The sequence below is a fragment of the Balearica regulorum genome, chromosome 3, assembly GCF_011004875.1.
Source record: "Balearica regulorum gibbericeps isolate bBalReg1 chromosome 3, bBalReg1.pri, whole genome shotgun sequence".
Classification (NCBI taxonomy): domain Eukaryota; kingdom Metazoa; phylum Chordata; class Aves; order Gruiformes; family Gruidae; genus Balearica; species Balearica regulorum.
The window spans coordinates 61,567,484-61,586,271 of NC_046186.1; the positions used below are offsets into that span (position 1 = coordinate 61,567,484).

The 18,788-nt window shown below is 38.5% G+C and overlaps 1 protein-coding gene across 7 annotated transcripts in view; it reads left to right on the forward strand.

Annotated features, from left to right (window-relative positions):
* Positions 1 to 2,210: 2,210 nt before the first annotated feature.
* Positions 2,211 to 18,788, forward strand: part of AKAP7 (A-kinase anchoring protein 7) — a 95,812-nt gene continuing 79,234 nt past the window's right edge. For all 7 annotated transcript variants that reach the window (XR_012834535.1, XR_012834534.1, XR_012834533.1 and 4 more), the window contains exons 1-5: positions 2,211 to 2,538; positions 5,411 to 5,560; positions 6,611 to 6,756; positions 11,543 to 11,679; positions 16,981 to 17,141. Coding sequence is in view for 4 of the 7 variants with exons in the window: in XM_075748094.1 (XP_075604209.1) it covers positions 2,349 to 2,538; positions 5,411 to 5,560; positions 6,611 to 6,756; positions 11,543 to 11,679; positions 16,981 to 17,141 (784 nt within the window). In the remaining 3 variants the exon portion in view is untranslated. The remainder of the gene's footprint in view (positions 2,539 to 5,410; positions 5,561 to 6,610; positions 6,757 to 11,542; positions 11,680 to 16,980; positions 17,142 to 18,788) is intronic.

Genomic DNA, 18,788 nt, shown 5'->3' on the forward strand with positions numbered 1-18,788 from the left:
TAAGAAACACTGCCAGCAGCCTCATCCTAAAGCTCCTCTGGGGTCCCACAGAACTTGGATGTCTGTATCACATTGTGTTGTGTTTGCGTGGCAAGGTTTTGGTAGCGGGGGGCGCTACAGGGGTGACTTCTGTGAGAAGCTGCTAGAAGCTTCCCCTGTGTCTGACAGAGCCAGTGCCAGCTGGCTACAAGATGGACCCACCGCTGGCCAAGGCCAAGCCAATCAGCGCCTCTGTGATAACATATTTAAGAAGGAAAAAAAAAAAACCCAAACAGTTAGAGCTTTTGCAGCCGGAGAGAGGAGTGAGAAGATGTAAGAAACTCTGCAGACACCAAGGTCAGTGCAGAAGGAGGGGGAGGAGGTGCCCCAGGCGCCGGAGCAAGATTCCCCTGCAGCCCGTGGTGAAGACCATGGTGAAGCAGGCTGTCCCCCTGCAGCCCATGGAGGGAGGATGAGGGGGTGTAGAGATTCCACCTGCAGCCCGTGGAGGATCCCACGCCGGAGCAGGTGGAGACACCTGAAGGAGGCTGTGGCCCATGGGAAGCCCATGCTGGAGCAAGCTCCTGGCAGGACCTGTGGCCCTGTGGAGAGAGGAGCCCAGGCCAGAGCAGGTTTGCTGGCAGGACTTGTGACCCCGTGGGGGACCCCATGCTGGAGTAGTTTGCTCCTGAAGCTCTGAACCCCATGGAAGAGGCCCACGCTGGAGCAGTTTGTGAAGGACTGTAGCCCATGGGAGAGACTCACATTGGAGAAGTTCATGAAGGACTGTCTCCCGTGAGAGGGAGCAGGGGAACGATGAGAGGAGTCCTCCCCCTGAGGATGAAGAAGCAGCAGAAACACCGTGTGATGAACTGACCGTAACCCCCATTCCCCGTCCCCCTGTGCCGCTGAGGGGGGCGGAGGTTGAAGCCGCGAGTGAAGTTGAGCCTGGGAAGATGGGAGGGGTGGGGAGAGGTGTTTTAAGATTTGATTTTATTTCTCATTCCTCTACTCTGTTTTGCTTAGTAATAAATTAGACGAATTCCCTCTCTAAGTTCGGTCTGGTTTGCTCGTGACGATAATTAGTGAATGATCTCTCCCTGTCCTTATCTCGACCCATAAGCTTTTCGTTGCACCTTTTCTCCCCTGTCTAGAGAAGGAGGGGAGTGATAGAGCAGCTCTGGTGGGCACCTGGCCCTCAGCCATGGTCAACCCACCACACACATCCAGCCTTTAGTCTCCATAGGACTATGTAGACCAAATGAAAATACTGTGTGAAAGACAGTGAAGGCAAATACAGCACAAAATAGGTCAAAATAATGGTAAAATATTTTGAAACAGATTTTATCTCCCAGAAAGGAAAGGCACAGAGGAGCCAAATACAGAAACTGGCCTCATTTTTCACTCGTGTCTCAGCTTCTAACATTCAGCAGCCATGCAGCTTCCTCCCTATCACAGCCATCCTGTTTTGTCTATTTGCTTTTGCCATCCCTACTCTCTTTAAAAATGACAGTAGGAATCTTTATATACCTATAAACAATCGGCACCCTCAGATCTGGTCTATATGCACAGACAGATCTGCAAAAGCACCAGGTGACAGCTGTCCTGGCTTCTCCCACAGAACACAGCAACAGGATTTGGCTTCCAAGGGGCACTAAATCTTTATTTAAGTGGGAAAAGCGTTGCCCGTTCCTTGCCTCAGAGAAGCAGCCTCTCCCGTACAGCCCAGAAGTCAATGGCCAAGAGGAGACTGTACGGCCATGGCAGAGGCCTGAGTGCCAGCAGCCGGAGGGGCCCGGGACTGCACGGGAGGGCCACATAAAGGACGGATTTTAGAGCAAGACCTTCTTGTCTCCTCCAGACAGCAGCTAAATGAAGTTATTGCTCTGGGTTCTATATAGTTCTTCTGGCACCCCTAAGCTACAAGTGATAATTCTGGGGAGGCTCAAGCCCAAATTACTCCTGTTAGATGCAGCCCTTCTGCAGGACAAGTGCTCTGGAAGCCACGTTTCAGTTAAATATTGAGTTCAAACAACACCATGCAAACCGGATCTCACATTTCAGGGCACACTAGCTCAATGCCTTCACTGTGAATTGGACGGCACAGCCAAAAACTGGCACTACAGAGAGCAAGGTAGAGGTAAGTGCCGGACGGCGACGTGCAAGACTCGAGGCCCCTTCCCGCCATGCCCCGCGCGGGCCGCCCGACGCAAAGCACGCTGGGAGTTGTAGTCCCGCGGGCGCACGGCCCCGTTCTCTCTCCGCCCGGTGCTGCCGCCGTCGTTTGCCCGAGGGAGGCGGCGGCTTCCCTGAACCCTTTCCTTCGGCAGCGGTTTCCCGCCAGCCAGCCCTGCTCGTCCTAACCGGGCATGCAGCGGCTGCTGCGACGGCTTCTCCCCGCGCTTTACTCGCAGCGGTCAGCGGCGGCCTACGCCCTCCTCGCCCGGCGGGCTGTACCCGCGCTCCCGCGCCTCATGGCGCTGCGGCCGGCGGTGGGCGCCGGAGGAGGCGGTGGCGGCGGGGACCCTTCCCCCGTAGCCAGCGAGACCCCGGAGCACGGTGAGAAAGCGGCGGGGTGGGTTTGCGCAGTGAGGGATAAGAAGGCCGGCGCTTGCGAGGCAGCGTGCCCGCCTCCCCCGCCGGCTGCGGCCGCAGCCGGCGGGGGAGGCGGGCGCGCTGCCTCGCAGACGCCTCAGCTTGGGCCGGGCGCCCTCCGCTGCCGCGGCGCCTCCGCTACCGACGGGCAGCGTGTGGGTCGTGCTGTGAGGGGGGGAAGAGACCCGACGTTGGTGATGTCCGTTAGCCGTTAAACGGTGACGTTGAGTAGAGATTGCAGTCAGTGTAAACACCTGACCTGGTTGAATACTAAACCTACCGTTTATTTTTTTTATTTTTTTTTTCAAAGTTTGTTGTTGTTTTAAAAGCTTTTTCAGTTCACAATGCCAAGAGAGTAATACTATCAATTTCTACAGCAGCTTTCAGTTAAATTCTCTCTAAAGGATTCACTTATTATTAAACAAATGAACATCAACATATTAAACATTTAACATGAACATACTAAACAGGGAGCAGTGCGTGGACTCCTAATCTCGCTATGATCTCTGATGTGTAGGTGTCAAATAATAGATTATTCTATTTGAAACTGTAAGTATGGAGAGAAGAGGGCTGGGATCAATCAACTATGTTTTACTGCTCCTTATTTTTGTATTCTCTCCTGTATGAGCTAGGTGTATCATGATTTTTTTTTCTGCTGAAACAGATGACAAATAGTGGTTAAGATCAGTAGCCACTTAAATGCAAATATGGGAATGATGTATACCCTGTTCATAATAAAATTCAGGCTAATATAATTTAGCATATGATTAAAGAAACCTCTTTAATGACTATCATAACAGCTTGATAGTCAAGGAGTTCCTATGGAAGCTGGTTTTGTTACTTAGGTCTCAGATTATCAACATTATGTCAAGAATTTTGGAAAATCTTTGTTTTCAAGTAGTTTTAGTGACTAGAACACATTTCTTTAATTTTGTTGCTGATTTTTTTATTTATTATAGTTCAGAAAAGGTGAGGAATGGAGTTTTTTCGCTTGAGGCACAACCTGTAGAATTTAGAAGCAGTGCCTGTTCAGTTCAGCTAATTGATTTGAGAAGGGACATCATTGTTAATCACTAGCTGTGCCTTTCCTATGCCTATCTGCTATTGTGAGCAGACAGAATTCTAAGTAGCACAAGTATGTTGCTTTTTGAGCAGAGTGAGCTACAGAAACTTGTAATCTGCGACGTACACCCCCCAGATTTACGTGAGGCCTTGTTTTGCAGATGATGCTACCTTAACAAATCCCTTTTGCTCCCAGCTGGCTATGATTCTGCATTTCTGAATCTTGTTGATAACTTTTCTGCCCCAGGCTGATCTACTTGTTTGTCGATTTCATGGATTTCTGTCTTGTCCTTCACTTTGAGATCTCTTTGAAGGAAGGATTGTTGTTTTCTGTATGCTTGTGGATCAGCGGCAACAGTCTGGTTTGTGTGAGCTTTACATTAATCTAAATGTTAAGTAATAATTTTATTATTACTTGAACATGTTTGTGGTGCATAGTTCTTTAGTGTCCACAGGGGGAACAAGCAACAAATCTAAATACTTTGTTTCTTTTTAATAGCCTCCAGGGTAAAGTTAGGTGTGGGACCACAACCACAGAGTGATTTATGCTTCCCTACTTTAGACTGGAGTGAATTAGCATTTAATCAGGTGGTTCTTTTACTTATCTTCCCTAGCATAAAGTGATACATGCAAGAAACATTCCGTGGGGTGATAATAGCCCAGAGTGGGTCTTTAATATCGATTTTATACATGTAGTGTAGCTTTGTATGCCACAAAAATATAATACGCAGTTTTGCTGCCAAATTTTCCCCTTGGGCCAGATTTGGACTATCTACACTGGTCACAAGAGGAGCTTTGAAAGTGCTTTGTCTGTAGTAATGAGCTGTCCTGGGATAAACTGCAATTCTGACACAAGGCTTCTTCCACTACAGTAATCCCATTGTGGAGTTGTCCCAAAAGAATATTGCTGGATGCTGGGTTATGTGCACATTTTTTGCTGCTAGAGAAGATTTTGCTTTTTCATTTTTTAAGGTATAACTTAATACACAAATATTAGAGTTTACTGATGCAGAAACATGAAGCAGACATAAGGAAATGACTCATGCTTAGTACTCTTGGGGAAAAAGACATTTTTAAAAACTTGTTAGCGGAGATTATTCTGTCATTGTGGTGTTGCTCTGAGAGAACTTCATGCATATCTTTATACATGGAAGATGAGTTTTGATTTATATTGATTCCTTCTTTAGCTTAAATACTAAAAATCAGGTTTTAGAACCCGAAGTTCAGATGATTGCTGTCTATAACATGTTATACTGTGTGGGAGATGCAGGAATAGAATAATGATCTCATTCCTGAATGATATAGTCAGCTGAGAACTCTTTGTTATATGTGGAATGGTAGGATTCCTTTCCTGCTCCTTCGTGCCTCATTTTCAGTGTGCTTACATTGGAATTAATTTGCCAGTGTTTGCACTGAATTTCATATGCCATTACTATTATCTAAAGTGAACTTTACATGATGTCTGAAAACTTTATTTTTTCGTGCTTGTTTATGAGTATCATCTTTTTTTTTGCATGTAATTGCATTTAAAGACCATAATTTATTAAATATAGAAGGCTGAACTTCCTTTTTTTCCTATTCCACATTAAGCGTTGAAGTATTTTTGCTGATATGTCAGAAGGAAGAAGAGCAGCATTCTTAAGGGGGTTATACATCATTATTCATTTGCTGATAATTAGAGAAATGTACACTTGGTATATTGCTTGTGTAAAATGTCTCTTAGCTGTTTGTATCAAAAACTAAGACCCAGTGTGTTATTTTAAATGTATTACAGATGGGCTGGAAAACGTGCAGCAAAAGAACATCTTTAAAGAGAATAAGAACAGGACACAACAGAGAAAAGAGCCATGTTCTGCTGATTCTGTAGAATCACTAGTGGGAGAAATGCCGTTTGTTGACACAGATATTGAAAATGAATTTGTTAGTAAGTATATTAAACAGAAGTAGTATGAAAGCATAGACATATCACACACTCAGTTCTTGGTCCTGCCTGTTGGCACGTACAAGTGGGCTGTGCACATGGAACAGAGTCTCCCTGTAAACAGGATCCAGTCCAGAGCCTCTCTTGTTAGTACTCAGTCCGGGGAATACTTGAGCATATTGAAAAATTACCATTTTGCAATCCATTGCAGCAATGAGTCACAGAATAAATACATCTCGTGTTAATTCACATTCCTGTATATGAGCTTCTCAAGTGATAGTTTTTGTGAGCTCTCTTCCAATATGCGCGTTCCCAGTATGGGGCTAGAAGTGCACCTCTAATTGGACAGCGGGTCTCTGCAGCCTGATCAGGTTATGGGTATGTATCAGGCCACATAATAGAAGAGCGTCTGCAAAGTCTTGAGGAAATAAGCTGGGAGAAAAATAATTTATGGTGCAAAGGAAGAATTGAGGACATGCACTTTTCTTTTGCTATGTTGGAAGGGGTCTTTGCAAGGAAAGGAGGAAGTAGAGAGTAGATCTGACTTGGATTAAATTTTCTTCTGGGCTGGATTTGGTCCTTTATCTATCCAGTCCTAGTCTAATAAAACCTTTTCCTTTAATGATTCTATGTATTATCTTGTTTTATATTTCAAAATTCAGTGTGAATGGCATTTTTGAAACTTTATATTGGCACTTTTTCTCTGAAGTCACATCCATGTTCAAGTGGAGACATTTGCAGTCCTATTCCATGGCAGTGCGAGCTGGCTAAATGAAACACAGTTTGAAAGCTGCATGTCTCTGTTAGCAGCTTACAAGCCCTGCTTAGAGGTGTAGGCTGTTAGTTCAAGTATGGTACTCCACTTGTGTTACTGCATTAATTCAGGTTGGAGTTGGATCCCCATCAGACAGTTCAGAGCTTGGGCAGATCAGATGACTTGGAAGACATGCTCCAGTCAGTTCACTGAAGTCCAGCTCCTGTTGGCATGATATTAAGTGTATCTTTGTTTTGATTTGTCTGTATGCTGAATGTAATTTTTTTTTTCCTCTTCAGTGCATGCAACCTCTGAAGTAACTATAAAAAAGAAAAGAAAGAGGACTACTGGAAGGGAAATTGAAGAAGGCAGTGACAGAAAGAAGAAAAAGAAAAAACAGTATCGGCCAAATTATTTCATTTCTCTTCCAATTACTAATCCAGAGGTGATATTCTTTATTACACTAATTTGGTATAATCAGAATTACTTCAACAGTTGTGTGTGTTTATAAAAAGAATAGTCTTCGATCTAGAGCAAAAGAATTTTTTTCAGGTATTTTCAAAGGAACATTAGCAGCCTATTCAAAGAATAACTTTTATTTTATGTAACATTTTTGTGAATAAAATTGCTTATCTGGAAAATACTAGAGGAAAAATATTTATCTTTTTATTCAGTTTTTCAGTCTTATGGGTTTCACAGTATTTTGACTGAAGCTGGCTTAAATTTTTTAATTTAATAAGAAAATCCCTAGCAATATTTTTAGCTCCCCTTATAGATAGGAATTTAAATTTGTATCTGTTGCTGTTTTAACTAGGCAGTTTGTAGGTTAACATTTTCCAGTAAAATTGATGATTTTATTTAAAATTCAAACAAGCTATTGTTTTAGTGAGATGTTCAAATGGATTCAGGAAGTGCAGAATGGTCTTTAAGAAAATTTATTTTCTTGTAGTTACCATGTATTGTCTTATTTAGGCAGTGCATGAGAATGATTTCTTGCATGCTGTGGGATGTCTCTGGTATGGCTTTGATACCTTTTGTGTCTGCAAACAAGGAGAATAGGTGTGCTATGTTTAAAGAGTTAAACCCAACAGTTTACCACCATTTCCAAATTTAGGTTTAATTTTTAATACCAGGAGCTATCTCAGGTGAATTTTATCTGATCCTACATCTGCATTATCTGTTCTCTGAGAAAGTCAAAGGTTTAGAGAATCTGAAATGAAAATAAACCAAAGTAGGTTTGAAAATTACCGTGAAGAATCAAAAAATTATTTTGATTCTTCAAAACGTACTATGTGAAGAGATTGTAGAGGCTGGTTTTATAAGATCCAGGATAGCCTGACACAAATATTGTGGGAGATCTTTTGTGCCATCTTACTCTGTAATATATTTTCTTCCTGTCTCTTCCATCATTTAACAAGTGCAAGAATAATGTTGGGGTTATATAATCTGATAATTGAGAATTCCTGCTCATGATTATTGTTATGTTGAATGGCTGGTTGAGTGGAAAAGTCTTAACTATGCATGCTTTTTTTCACATCATTTGTTTAGCCTTACATCATTTACAGAGGTAAAGAAACAACTATATTAACTCTCAGAGGATTTGGGAATTCTGGGACTTTGCTAGAAAGTTTTGTTTATACCTGCCTTAGATGTAGAGATGTTCTGAAAGTACAAAATACACGTTGGAATTTTTATAGGCAACATTAGCCAAAATTCAGAGTTAAGACACCTGGTTTCTTGATAGCCAGAGGGAATCTGGTAATTACTAGTAGTATTTCAGTTAGTAATGAGACACTTTTTTTTTTTTTTTTTTGAGGATCTGATTTTATTCCAGTGAAGTGTTTTAGGCATTAGTATTCTTTCTTCATATTTTTTGTAGTATTTTAAACTTCACACAGAGAACCATTTTGTAATAAGGGATATTTCTGGAACATTTAATGAACTGTTCCCTTTGGAAATGAAACAGTTTCCTTGTTTTCATTTTAATTATCTTTTGAATCTTCAGAAATAAAATGTGATATTCCATTAATTTTGAATTTGTATTGAACTTTGCATTATTATTTGTGTGAAAAGACTTAAATGGATGATTATAATTGTATCCCTTTCTGGTAATATTTTTCTATGTTTCATCTGATGTGTTATCACTTGGTAGGTTAGGCTTCCAGGATCCTCTAATCTTGATTGTAATTATAATTAATCTGTTAAATCTTTAAAGCTTACAATCTTTATATTCACTTACTAGTAGCATCCTTCCAACAAGCAAAACTTAAGTTATTACTCTTCAGAATAACATATTCCATGTAACAGGAGAGGAGACCTTGAAATCAGTATTTGAGGCCTTATTTTAGAGCACTTCTTAAAATAATCTGAGGTGGGAATTGAGTATGATCTGCTTTCAGACATTTCTTTTAGTTGTTAGGAAATCTCAAGTTAAAAGAAATAGCATGATAACAGTTGAAATGTAACATAAAACTTCGTAAGGTAATGTAAATAGCAGGTTAAATAGCAATGTAAAGTTTATATTTATGCAGCGGGTCATAACTAGTTATACAGAGGATGTAGAAAGAGTCCTGGTTTGCTTAATTAAAATTCAGCGCACTCAACCGTTAATTGCACCTTAGATTTATTGAAGAAAATAGAACAAATCTGAAGTTACATTATGCATTGTGATGGCACAGCTATACTACGGCTATTGTGGTATGTTTTGATCACATAACTTCTGGGAAAAAATATTAAAAATAAATTCCTGAAGGTCACAAAAATGTGCTTGAAAACTTTTCTTTCTTCTTTCCAAATAGTATACATTGTGTAGAATGTTGTCACTTCAGCCAGAGAGAGGGAGAGAAAGAACGTGCTCAGTTTTCTTTCTATTTTGCCTTTATCAAAAAGGCAGCGCGTTTCTTCCTTTCCCGGTGGGTTCAGCAATAGCTGTTTCTGGAACTGCTAACTGGCCATCTTTGAAATTAATCCTGTTCCAAAGTATGTTATTCATTAGGTTTTTAGTTTGGTTTCCTAATAGAGTTTATACAGGTGTGAGCCTGCCTATCTGTTTGCCTTGTTATAACCCCATTGGGGTTTTGTGGGTTTTGAACCCGCTCTGCGTTTTCAACTCATTTTCCAAATATGGATTAAAAAAATGACATCTCAGAAGTACTAATTTCCTACAATTTTTGAGGAATTGTAGGAAATTAGTACTTGTGTAAAAGAGAGAGCCTTGAAAGAACATGCTTGTGTTGAAGACTGTAGTGTGAGTGTGGCAGTTAGCTATTCTTTAGCTATTCTTCCAGACCTGCCAGCTGATGAATGAGTATGTGTGTGTTTGTTAGCCAGTGAAGCCCTTATAGCTGAAAATCAGCCACAGCATGTGTTGCTTCTTGCCCAAGCCAGAACTGAACTGTATGAGGGAGCTGGAGGTAGTTTAGAACGTGAGCAGGAAGGGACTTGGGAGTACTTCTGAAGGAAACTGTATTGGTAAGGGGATGTGGGGTATTGGCTGCTAATCTGAATACTGAATAATATTGATCTTTTTCAGAGCTAGGATGGTATTACTGCTATGATAACACAGTTCCATACCTGTCTTCTGTATTCTGAAGGGCTTGTACACTTACTTTTTTTTTTTCCTTTGCCAGCTCTCAGGTACAAATTACGTTTAGAGCGATAGTTGAAAGTAGAATAAAATTGTAATTCATATGATAGGTGATTTAATTTTTGATTTTTTTTTCTTTACTGGGATAACTGCATTTGGTTTAGTCTAGAAACTTAAATAATTATGCAATCGATACATTGTAATTACCAGGGATGATGTTTACCAGTTTTTTGCTTAAATGTGGGTTAAATTTCTCCTACATCTGAGACAATAAAAGTGTTATTTATCCAGGATAAGATCAGTTCTGGCATATGAAGGAAGATGGCCACGTTGGTGCAATTCTCTTCATATGTCTTAGACTACCTAAGACATTTGTGGTTTTGTAGATGCCGTATCACCTTTTTCTGGCAAGTGGCTTTTACCTTCCTTCCTCCTCCCCACCCTCCTTAGAGTTGGTTCCTTTCAGTTATAATTTGCTTTTGTTTATATGGCACTACTAGATATCTGTGGACATTAGGTAAAACTCCTGCATGGCAAAACTCATCTGATAGAAATTGGATCAGAAAAGTACTGACCACTCCCATTAGATCGCGTTTTTACAGGAAATTTATGTGTTCTTTACAATTAACAGAGCTATCAAAATATATCAAAGCTTTTTTTTTTTTTTTTAACCTAAGAGCTACTTGTGCTTATGTTATAAAAGTCAATAAGTACAGTATATTTGTGAAGCATTCACCACTGAGTTTCAAAAAAACCCCAACCCAAACAGATGGAAGTTTTCTACATGCTCCTTTTAGACTTTATACACCAAAGTTGATTTGTCTGTAATGTCTTTGCTTACCATGCTTTAAGAAATAAATAATTTTGTCAGATGGTCAAGGTTATTTGATTGGTTTAATTTCCGCTAACAAATTCAAGAATTGCGGGGGGGGGTGTGTGTTTGTTTTTTAAATCACTGCAATACAGCTATCATAATGGCAAGCACAGTAAACATTTTGAATACAATTTGTGAAGCATATATAACCATACAAATAATTTTCAGCGAAGAAAATGTAATTCAAATAATTTTAAAGAAGACTGATGAAGTTAGAACTGTGTATGTGTTGTATGGAAATTCATTAAAATATGTTTGAAGAGAGTATATAAATGATGCCTGTCTATTGGACAGTATAATCAGAATTGTAAATCGGATATCTCTACAAATTATTTACTGAATGCTCCTGTTTTTTATGTGCCCGATCCTGCAAAGATGTCTTTCTTTTTCCAGACACTTGTCTGCACATACCAACATACAAGTTTAGCAAAGCGGGCAGAGAAAGTCCTTGAAGAAGCCTTTTATTTGGATTACTGGCAGTGTAAAAGTGGATGATCTTAACCTACTCCAGGAATTTATCATACTTATGGAAGCAAACTCCTATTAAGATGTGATGGGGAGTGTCCAGTGATTTATTAATCACTCCATTCCTACCCACTTTGAGTTTGCTTGGGTCAGTTAGCACAGCTTTGTCAGAGGATAAAACTTTCTTCTGCTAGAATGGTTTTTACATAAACGTTTGATTTCGGTTTGTGTGCTTTCTTGTTCACTTGCATGATGGGATACAGTAATTGTAATGGCTAACTGTTGTTTCTGTGTCTGTCTTCCCAGATTACTGGCAGTGTTCAGGCTGTCCAAGATGTAATAATACAAAAGGATCAAAGGCTTTCCAAAGCAATGGTTCGCTCTGGCTCGTTGCATGTCACCATGTTAGTGATGCATTTATCCAATGAAGAAGAAATTAACATGTAGGTATTTGGTGCTAAATTAAATACATACAAGTATTTTTGCTTGAGGAGTACCAGAAGACTAGAGGGTGTAACCGATGCTTATATTTTGTCAGTCCTAAATTACTAACGTTACTGAACATTTAATTCATGTTGCTCTTAAAAATGCTAATCTTAATATTATCCATTTTCATAACTTATGTCATGACCTCTGAACAAAGTATGCTTTTTTCCCTTGCATTTTTCATAGTGTGTGCTGAACTTGCATGCACAAATCTCATGATTGCTAAAGTAATTATTTTAAAGCAATCTTTCGATACAGGGGATGCTGAACAGATTAACAGGGGAATTTTCAGAATTTCATTGCTTAGCAAATGTTATAAGCCAAATTAGTAATTGTCACTGAAAGACTGTAATGAAATAAACCTTAGCTCCAAGCTAATGCCTCATGCAGTTATAGGGGTTTTTTATGTCCCTAAATGAATTTATTATACTCAAAATTTAAAGTACACTAAAGGAGAGGTGGCTATTAGGCCTTGTCAAAAGTGTATTTTTTACATTGCTTCAGTAATATAGCTGATTTTTTTCATCATATAAAAGGTAGAAAAGTTGTGGAAAGGCATATGTATTATACAATGATGTCATGTGTCTAAGTGTTAGCTGCGACTACTTGCTTTATACAAATGCAGTTTGTTTTTTTTTACTGTTTATCACATGCTGTACTGCTATCTGACAAGCCTACTTTAACTTACAAGTTCAGTGGTTAATATGAAGTTGTTCAGACTTTTAAGTCTGTCTATACAGCTGTAATTTATGAATGTTCAGAATAATAATTTGTGCGTCTAGCTGTAATTCTGACTTGAAATGAAAACGTATATTGTATTTTATAGTCCTGCTTTACACAGACTTTCTCAACAGTTTCCATTTAGATGTGGTGCCCAATGGCCTGCATATGTGCTGTCTCTATATTTGCACATTGTAATTGCAGAATTGAGATTGCAAACACTTTGATAACCGTAACAGAGTATTATGCAAAACGCTGACAAATGGCCTACTGGCATTATAGGAACATCTGGGAATCCTCCATTGCTTATGTGTCAATTTTGTAGTGAATTGCCAATGAATCAAAATTCATTGGATCTTTATAATTCTGTGAGAGAGAAGCCTCACGGTTTCATCTCCCCCAGATGAGTTCTTTCAGGGGCCCTCTGTCAGATATGTATATATATATCTATAGCTTACTGGTTTTCTCTGCAGTGTTAGCAGGCATGTGGTCCATGGGCTGAATTATTTAGATCAAATAATGAATAAGTGCAGTGAGACATTGCTTTGGTTACGGTAATACAGTTACAAAATAATGTGTCTAATAAGTGTGTGTTGAATATTTTTTCCCCCTAGAAGGTTTGGCTGTTAAAGTGCAGATTGCTCATAAGAAAGTGAGAATCCAAGATAGAATGTAAGAACCATTTGGTAGTAAAGGGCATGCTTCACATAAGTAGAAGTATTTTGGCTAAAAACATTTAACACACCTAAAAATAATGGGATATCAGTATATCTAAATCAATTGCCCTGTGTGTTTTTCCCACTTGTTTCCTTGAATGCTATATCCTTGAGGCCTCCACACTATTACCTGTCCTGTGAGGATGTGAGTGTCAGGATTCTCGTCTCCAATGGTCTGATCTAAATGGAGAGAAACAGATAGTAAGGAACAGAGAATAGAAAGGAAAGTAAAGGATACTAGATCTGCTGGATTCCCTCTCATCTCCATGTGCTTTTTGTCTCCTGGAGTAGGCACACCAGCTTCCTCCTGTCCTGGCTGCTGAGTAAGCTATGGTAGCACCTGAAAATCAGTGAGAACAACCACTGACTGTGTGCACAAGTTTGTTTTAAAATGGATTTGAATTATGGACTTTTTAAAAAGGGAATGTGAGAAAATATCTCAAAGGCCAGTATGCCTCCTCATGAATATTTGTTAGAATCCTAAACTGTATATCAAAACAAATATTCCCAAATTCAGTATCTTCTGCTACTTCTTTAGCTCCTTCTCAGCTTTCACTGTCTGACTGCCACCCAAGCACTTACTTAAGGAGTTCTTCTCTGCCTCTCCCAGCAGAACTCCACAGTCCAGGTACCCAGGACCTGTCCTCTAGTCAGCAGCAGCTTCCCCAGTGATTCACCCCTTCCCTGGCAAGATGCCTCCTACAGGCATGTAGCTCAGCTATCCTCAGGTATTCTAGATTGCATTTTCTATTATATGGGATTCTCTTTTTTTTTTCATAACTAATGTTTTCTGTTTAATTTTTTGGGAGAATTCGAAGAGTAAAAAGTTGAATTTTCTATCTTTGCTTTACCAATTTTTGATACTAGGTTAATGGAAAGAAACCAAGATCCAGGCTGGCAAAAGAATCTGTGTATAACCTAGGGTTATGTTAAAAAAAGTGCAGTCAGTCAGCTGGGCATCTGAGGGTTCACAGATCCTTAGGTTTGGATCCATTAAGTTACTTAGATATCTACAGTTTTTCTACTGTGTTTGCACAATAGTGCCTCTGTCTATACAGAAATGAAATGTGTTGAACACTATTTGAAGTCAAAATGCGTGATAAGAATGTGCTAAACATAACATTCAATTCATCACAAAGCCCTTTGTGTGGTATTTTAGTACATACAGCTTTCACCCTGAAAATGGAAGATCTGTATTCTAGGCCGTTCTTTCTAAAGGAATCCAGACCTACAATTGCCATGTGAGTTTCCTAACTGATTGGCTGTGGTCTGGCCTTCGTGAATGCACTTTACATCTCCTTTTGTAAGGCTATATGAAATCAAGAATGAGATTTTAAAAACCATAAAGAAAGCGAGCAAGAAAGAGCCATGACAGCACTCCCTTCAAGCAAAGGAGTTCTAGTCCACGCTAACTGTGTGCATAGTCATGGGATCAGGTACTAGAAATCAGGATGTCTGCCTTCACAGCAAATGCCTTCATTACCAGACTATAGTGTCAAGTTCTTCTTGCTTGTTATCTGTCAAAGACTCTGTGAATCTAACCTCTTCATTATAAACATGAGAGCTGAAAGGATTCAGTTTGGCTTTTTTTGCAAGGTTGCTTTTTCTAACAAGTAATCAAAATTAACAATTCAGAAATTTCTAAAAAGAAGCCACATCAGTTTTAAGTCCTAGAATATTTACATTACAAAAGTATAGAAAAGAAGAAGCACTGCTTCTATAATCCTAGTTTGTATTCACTTAGAATACGCTCCTTAATGCTTTTTTTTATTTCCTTTTTCCACTTTGGAGCAAAATGCTCGTAAACTTTTTTGTTATCCCTGTGGGTTAGTTGCACTGAGTGTAACTACTATTTGGTATCGTAAATACTCTTTGTTATGGAATAACAAGAAAATAGCACTGTTGTGTTTGTTGCTATTGACTGCAGTGGAAATGTTTGTCCTTGTGCATTATTCTTACAAAGCAATTGTTAGACATTATAAAGTGGTTGATAGAATACGAAAATACAAAATATGCTATAGTGAGATGACAATTATTTTTCCACATATTTTAGTGTTTACAAGATTATATATAAATTATATATAATACAAAAGAAAAAGTAGAACTAAATCTTAGTGACACAGTGCTAAACTGAAAACACACTGCGCTGTTTGACTTGACCTTTCATAGACCTCATCAGGTAGTTCAGCTAGCCAGTGAGTTCTGCAGCACACCCTACAGTATGGAAATGTAAATCTTTGTTCAGCTGGGGAACAGAACTGGCTGTGCTTCTCTGTGTACCAGTTCTTAGATGCAAAAAATCCAGGGATGGGTTTTAGGTATGTGAGTGATTCACTAATTGAAAGCCTGCTGCAATCTTTGACACAGTCTATTCAAAACGTTTGTATTTGTTTTGGAACAATTTTCAGGTTCATGTCAGTAAATAAATCTACACATGATTACCTGTGAAGTTATCTGACAGGTATAATCATTATTAGATGGTGTTTTTGAAAGGTCTTGAAATATAGCATGTATGGAAGACATAGGAACCGGCTTGTCTAGTGGTGATAAAAGGGTAGGTAAGTGGCAGAGGAAAATATCTTGGCTCAAAGAAAATAATATCTTTGCCAAGGAGCAAGTAATGGCGTTGTTGTTTAAAGTGGTTATATAGGAGCTAAAGTACTTCTAGATTGTACATTAAAGCCCTATAAAAAAACCACAGGAGGACTTTATCAATCAAGAACATTTTGTCATGTAATCAACCTTAATGTCTTTATTAACCTGGCCTAGGTTTCAATTAAATGCATAGTTCTCATCTTGTTAAACACAATGGAAACGTGTGTAGAGTTGTTTGTAATTGTACATGCTTCAAGAATGTAATTTAGCCTACTTTAGAAATCATGGTGATGGCTTTCACCCAGCTAGGACAGAAAAAGTAAAATTGTCTCTTGAGAGTTTTTAACCTGTCACTGCCATCTAGCGTTTATAATGTCAACATCGGTTTAGTGAAAAGTTTTGATTCAGTCTCGTTGAATAGAATTAAAAACTCTGAGCATGGGAGAGATCTTTTAAAAGACAGTAAGAATGTTTATAGAGGTTTTGTTTAGCATGTGAATCACTTCAAGTGCAGGTCAAAACAAATATTTCGTGTAATCGTACGTGTACTTAATATGGCTAATTAAAATGATTCTTAAAAGGTTACCAAATTGGCTCCTGTTTCATAAGTTAAATGCAGATTATGTGTGCATGCTACTTATCTCTTAAAGAAAGTAAGCATCAATTTAGATAGTACTTTTAATAACAGTTCTCCATGATCTTACTAGTAATTTCCATATAATTTTCATATATCTATATAATGTCACTAACCTCTATTTATAATACTAAGTAACACTCTGTAGTAACTTTGAATGAAGGATAATCTTAGAGTGTTCAGTTGAGCTATCAAAAGATGAAAAAAATGAATTAATTTAAGAATGGAAAACCAAATACTTCCAAGTAAGCATCTTGTTTAAATGGGATGCATAGAGTAATAGAGACACTATCACCTATATATCTAGTCAACTTGAGGACTGAGATAAACTCGTTTGAGGAATTACATCTGCTGCTAGGTCTGCCTTATAATTTCTGTGGTTTTATAGCAGGGTGTATGAACCAGTTTACCTTTGTAAAATGGTAATAATAATACTGACTGCATTGATAGAAAATAGTGCAAAAGTACCCGACTAGATAATAAATTGATACTAATAAAGTTTTGTGAGATTTTTGGATAGAATGATTAATAGCAATGTAAACAGTATTAATATATTTGACTTTCATACAGATTTTTTTCTTTCCCCTTGACAGAGCAGTTGGTGCTCTTTCAGACAGCAAGGATTTTGTAGAAGATCTCCTGAAAGGAAAAACTGTGGATTTGTCTTTTCAAGGAATTGATCACTTCAGAAATGAAGTTGGATTTGTGAAGTTAGCAGAAAATGATCATACAACTATACTTACAGAAATAGCAGGTACAATTTGTTAATCTAGTTTAATTGCTTTAAAGACTTTTTGACAACCCAGATGAGAATGGAGCACAAAGATAAGTTGGTGCTAAATTAGTCAACATTAATTTACCGTTAACAACTGCAAAGGCTACATAATTAATTTCCCAGCATAGTTCAAAAGGATATTGTTGAATTACAGACAATACTGTTCTCTAATATCTTTTTATTTAGTATATGTAAAAAATGTGGTGCAGGTTTGTAGATGGATATAAAGACTCCATTCTGCCTTATTTTGGTCCATGTACTGTATGCTGTTTCTGTGCTGGTATTTATACCCCTTCCAATTTGTATATTCATACTTACTGACTTTAAGAACTGTATCTTTGATACAACTTATCTGACTTGCAAAGTTACATAGTTCTTTCCTTTGTGTTTGTGCTGAGTAGAGCACTGAGAGTGACATTCTTTCCTCTTCCATGGTCTGCGAAGTCTTTAAGTTTTGTGTTTCCTCTATGTCATCCATATCACTCTTAAATCTCAGTGAATTAACTGTAACTTACCACTCCCACATGTATAAGTACACACTTAGAGATATGTATAGGTATATATATGTACTTTATAAATACACTTCCATATATGTATAAAGTAAAATTTGGACTTTCTTTGCACCCCTGGAGGATAAGGGGAGTTCAGGAGAAGGACACAACTCATCTGCCAGAGGAATGGAGTTGAATTTCATGCTGCTTTAGCTTGAAATTTTTTTTTGGAGGAGTTGTGGAACCAGTCTGTAGCTTGTTCAATGTTAATTGCCTTCCTTTAGCAATTAGGAAGTTACTGAAAGATGTGGCAGGTACAGGCTACTCTGCGTGTGCACCCACATGTTCATTTCAAGAGCAAAACTCTTGGTTCTGTGTTAACAGTGGAGCTAAGGCCACTGCCTTTGCCAGTCAGATAAAATGCATCTAAAGATACAGTTCAAGTCAGTAGGAATAAACAAATCAAAAGGAGTATAATTATCAGCTGAGAAACAGCAGTCAGTACCTAGACCAAAACAAAGTAGACTGTCTATGTGTCTATACTTAAACTAAGTTTAAGATATGATTAACTATATCTGTCTATGAGTCTATAATTAAACTATGTTGTTTACAGATATTAAATAAAAATTCTCAGAGAACAGTACTGCCTGTAATTCATTGGTGTCCTTTAAAACTATCCTGGCAATTCCAACTATTCCTTGGAAAGACTCTTTAAAAGAGTTTTTCAGTATTGATGAATTATCTTTTGTGCTCTGAGGAATGTGAGGTCACACCATTTTTTAATAGTGCAATAAGCCATATAGGACATTTTGCAGAGTAGCCGAGACTGCTGCTGTCACGCTACCTCTTTGCAGTCCAGTACAGAGAAAAAATGGAAGAAGTCTTTATTAGTACAGTGCTTTCTGTAGCAATTAATTAGTTTTGATTTCTGAAGTGGCTTCAGAAAATGTTTAGTATTTTTTAACTTACACTTTAAGGAATTGTTGAATAGAAGACTGTGAGCTTTTCAGCTTACCAAATTGCTTATGCTGTTATTGGACAATGCTTTATTTTAAGCAGCGCTCAATAGAGTATTTCTAATATTCAGTATGGTAGAAATTGAACAGTACTTACAGTTCCAGAGAGGCTTCAGTTG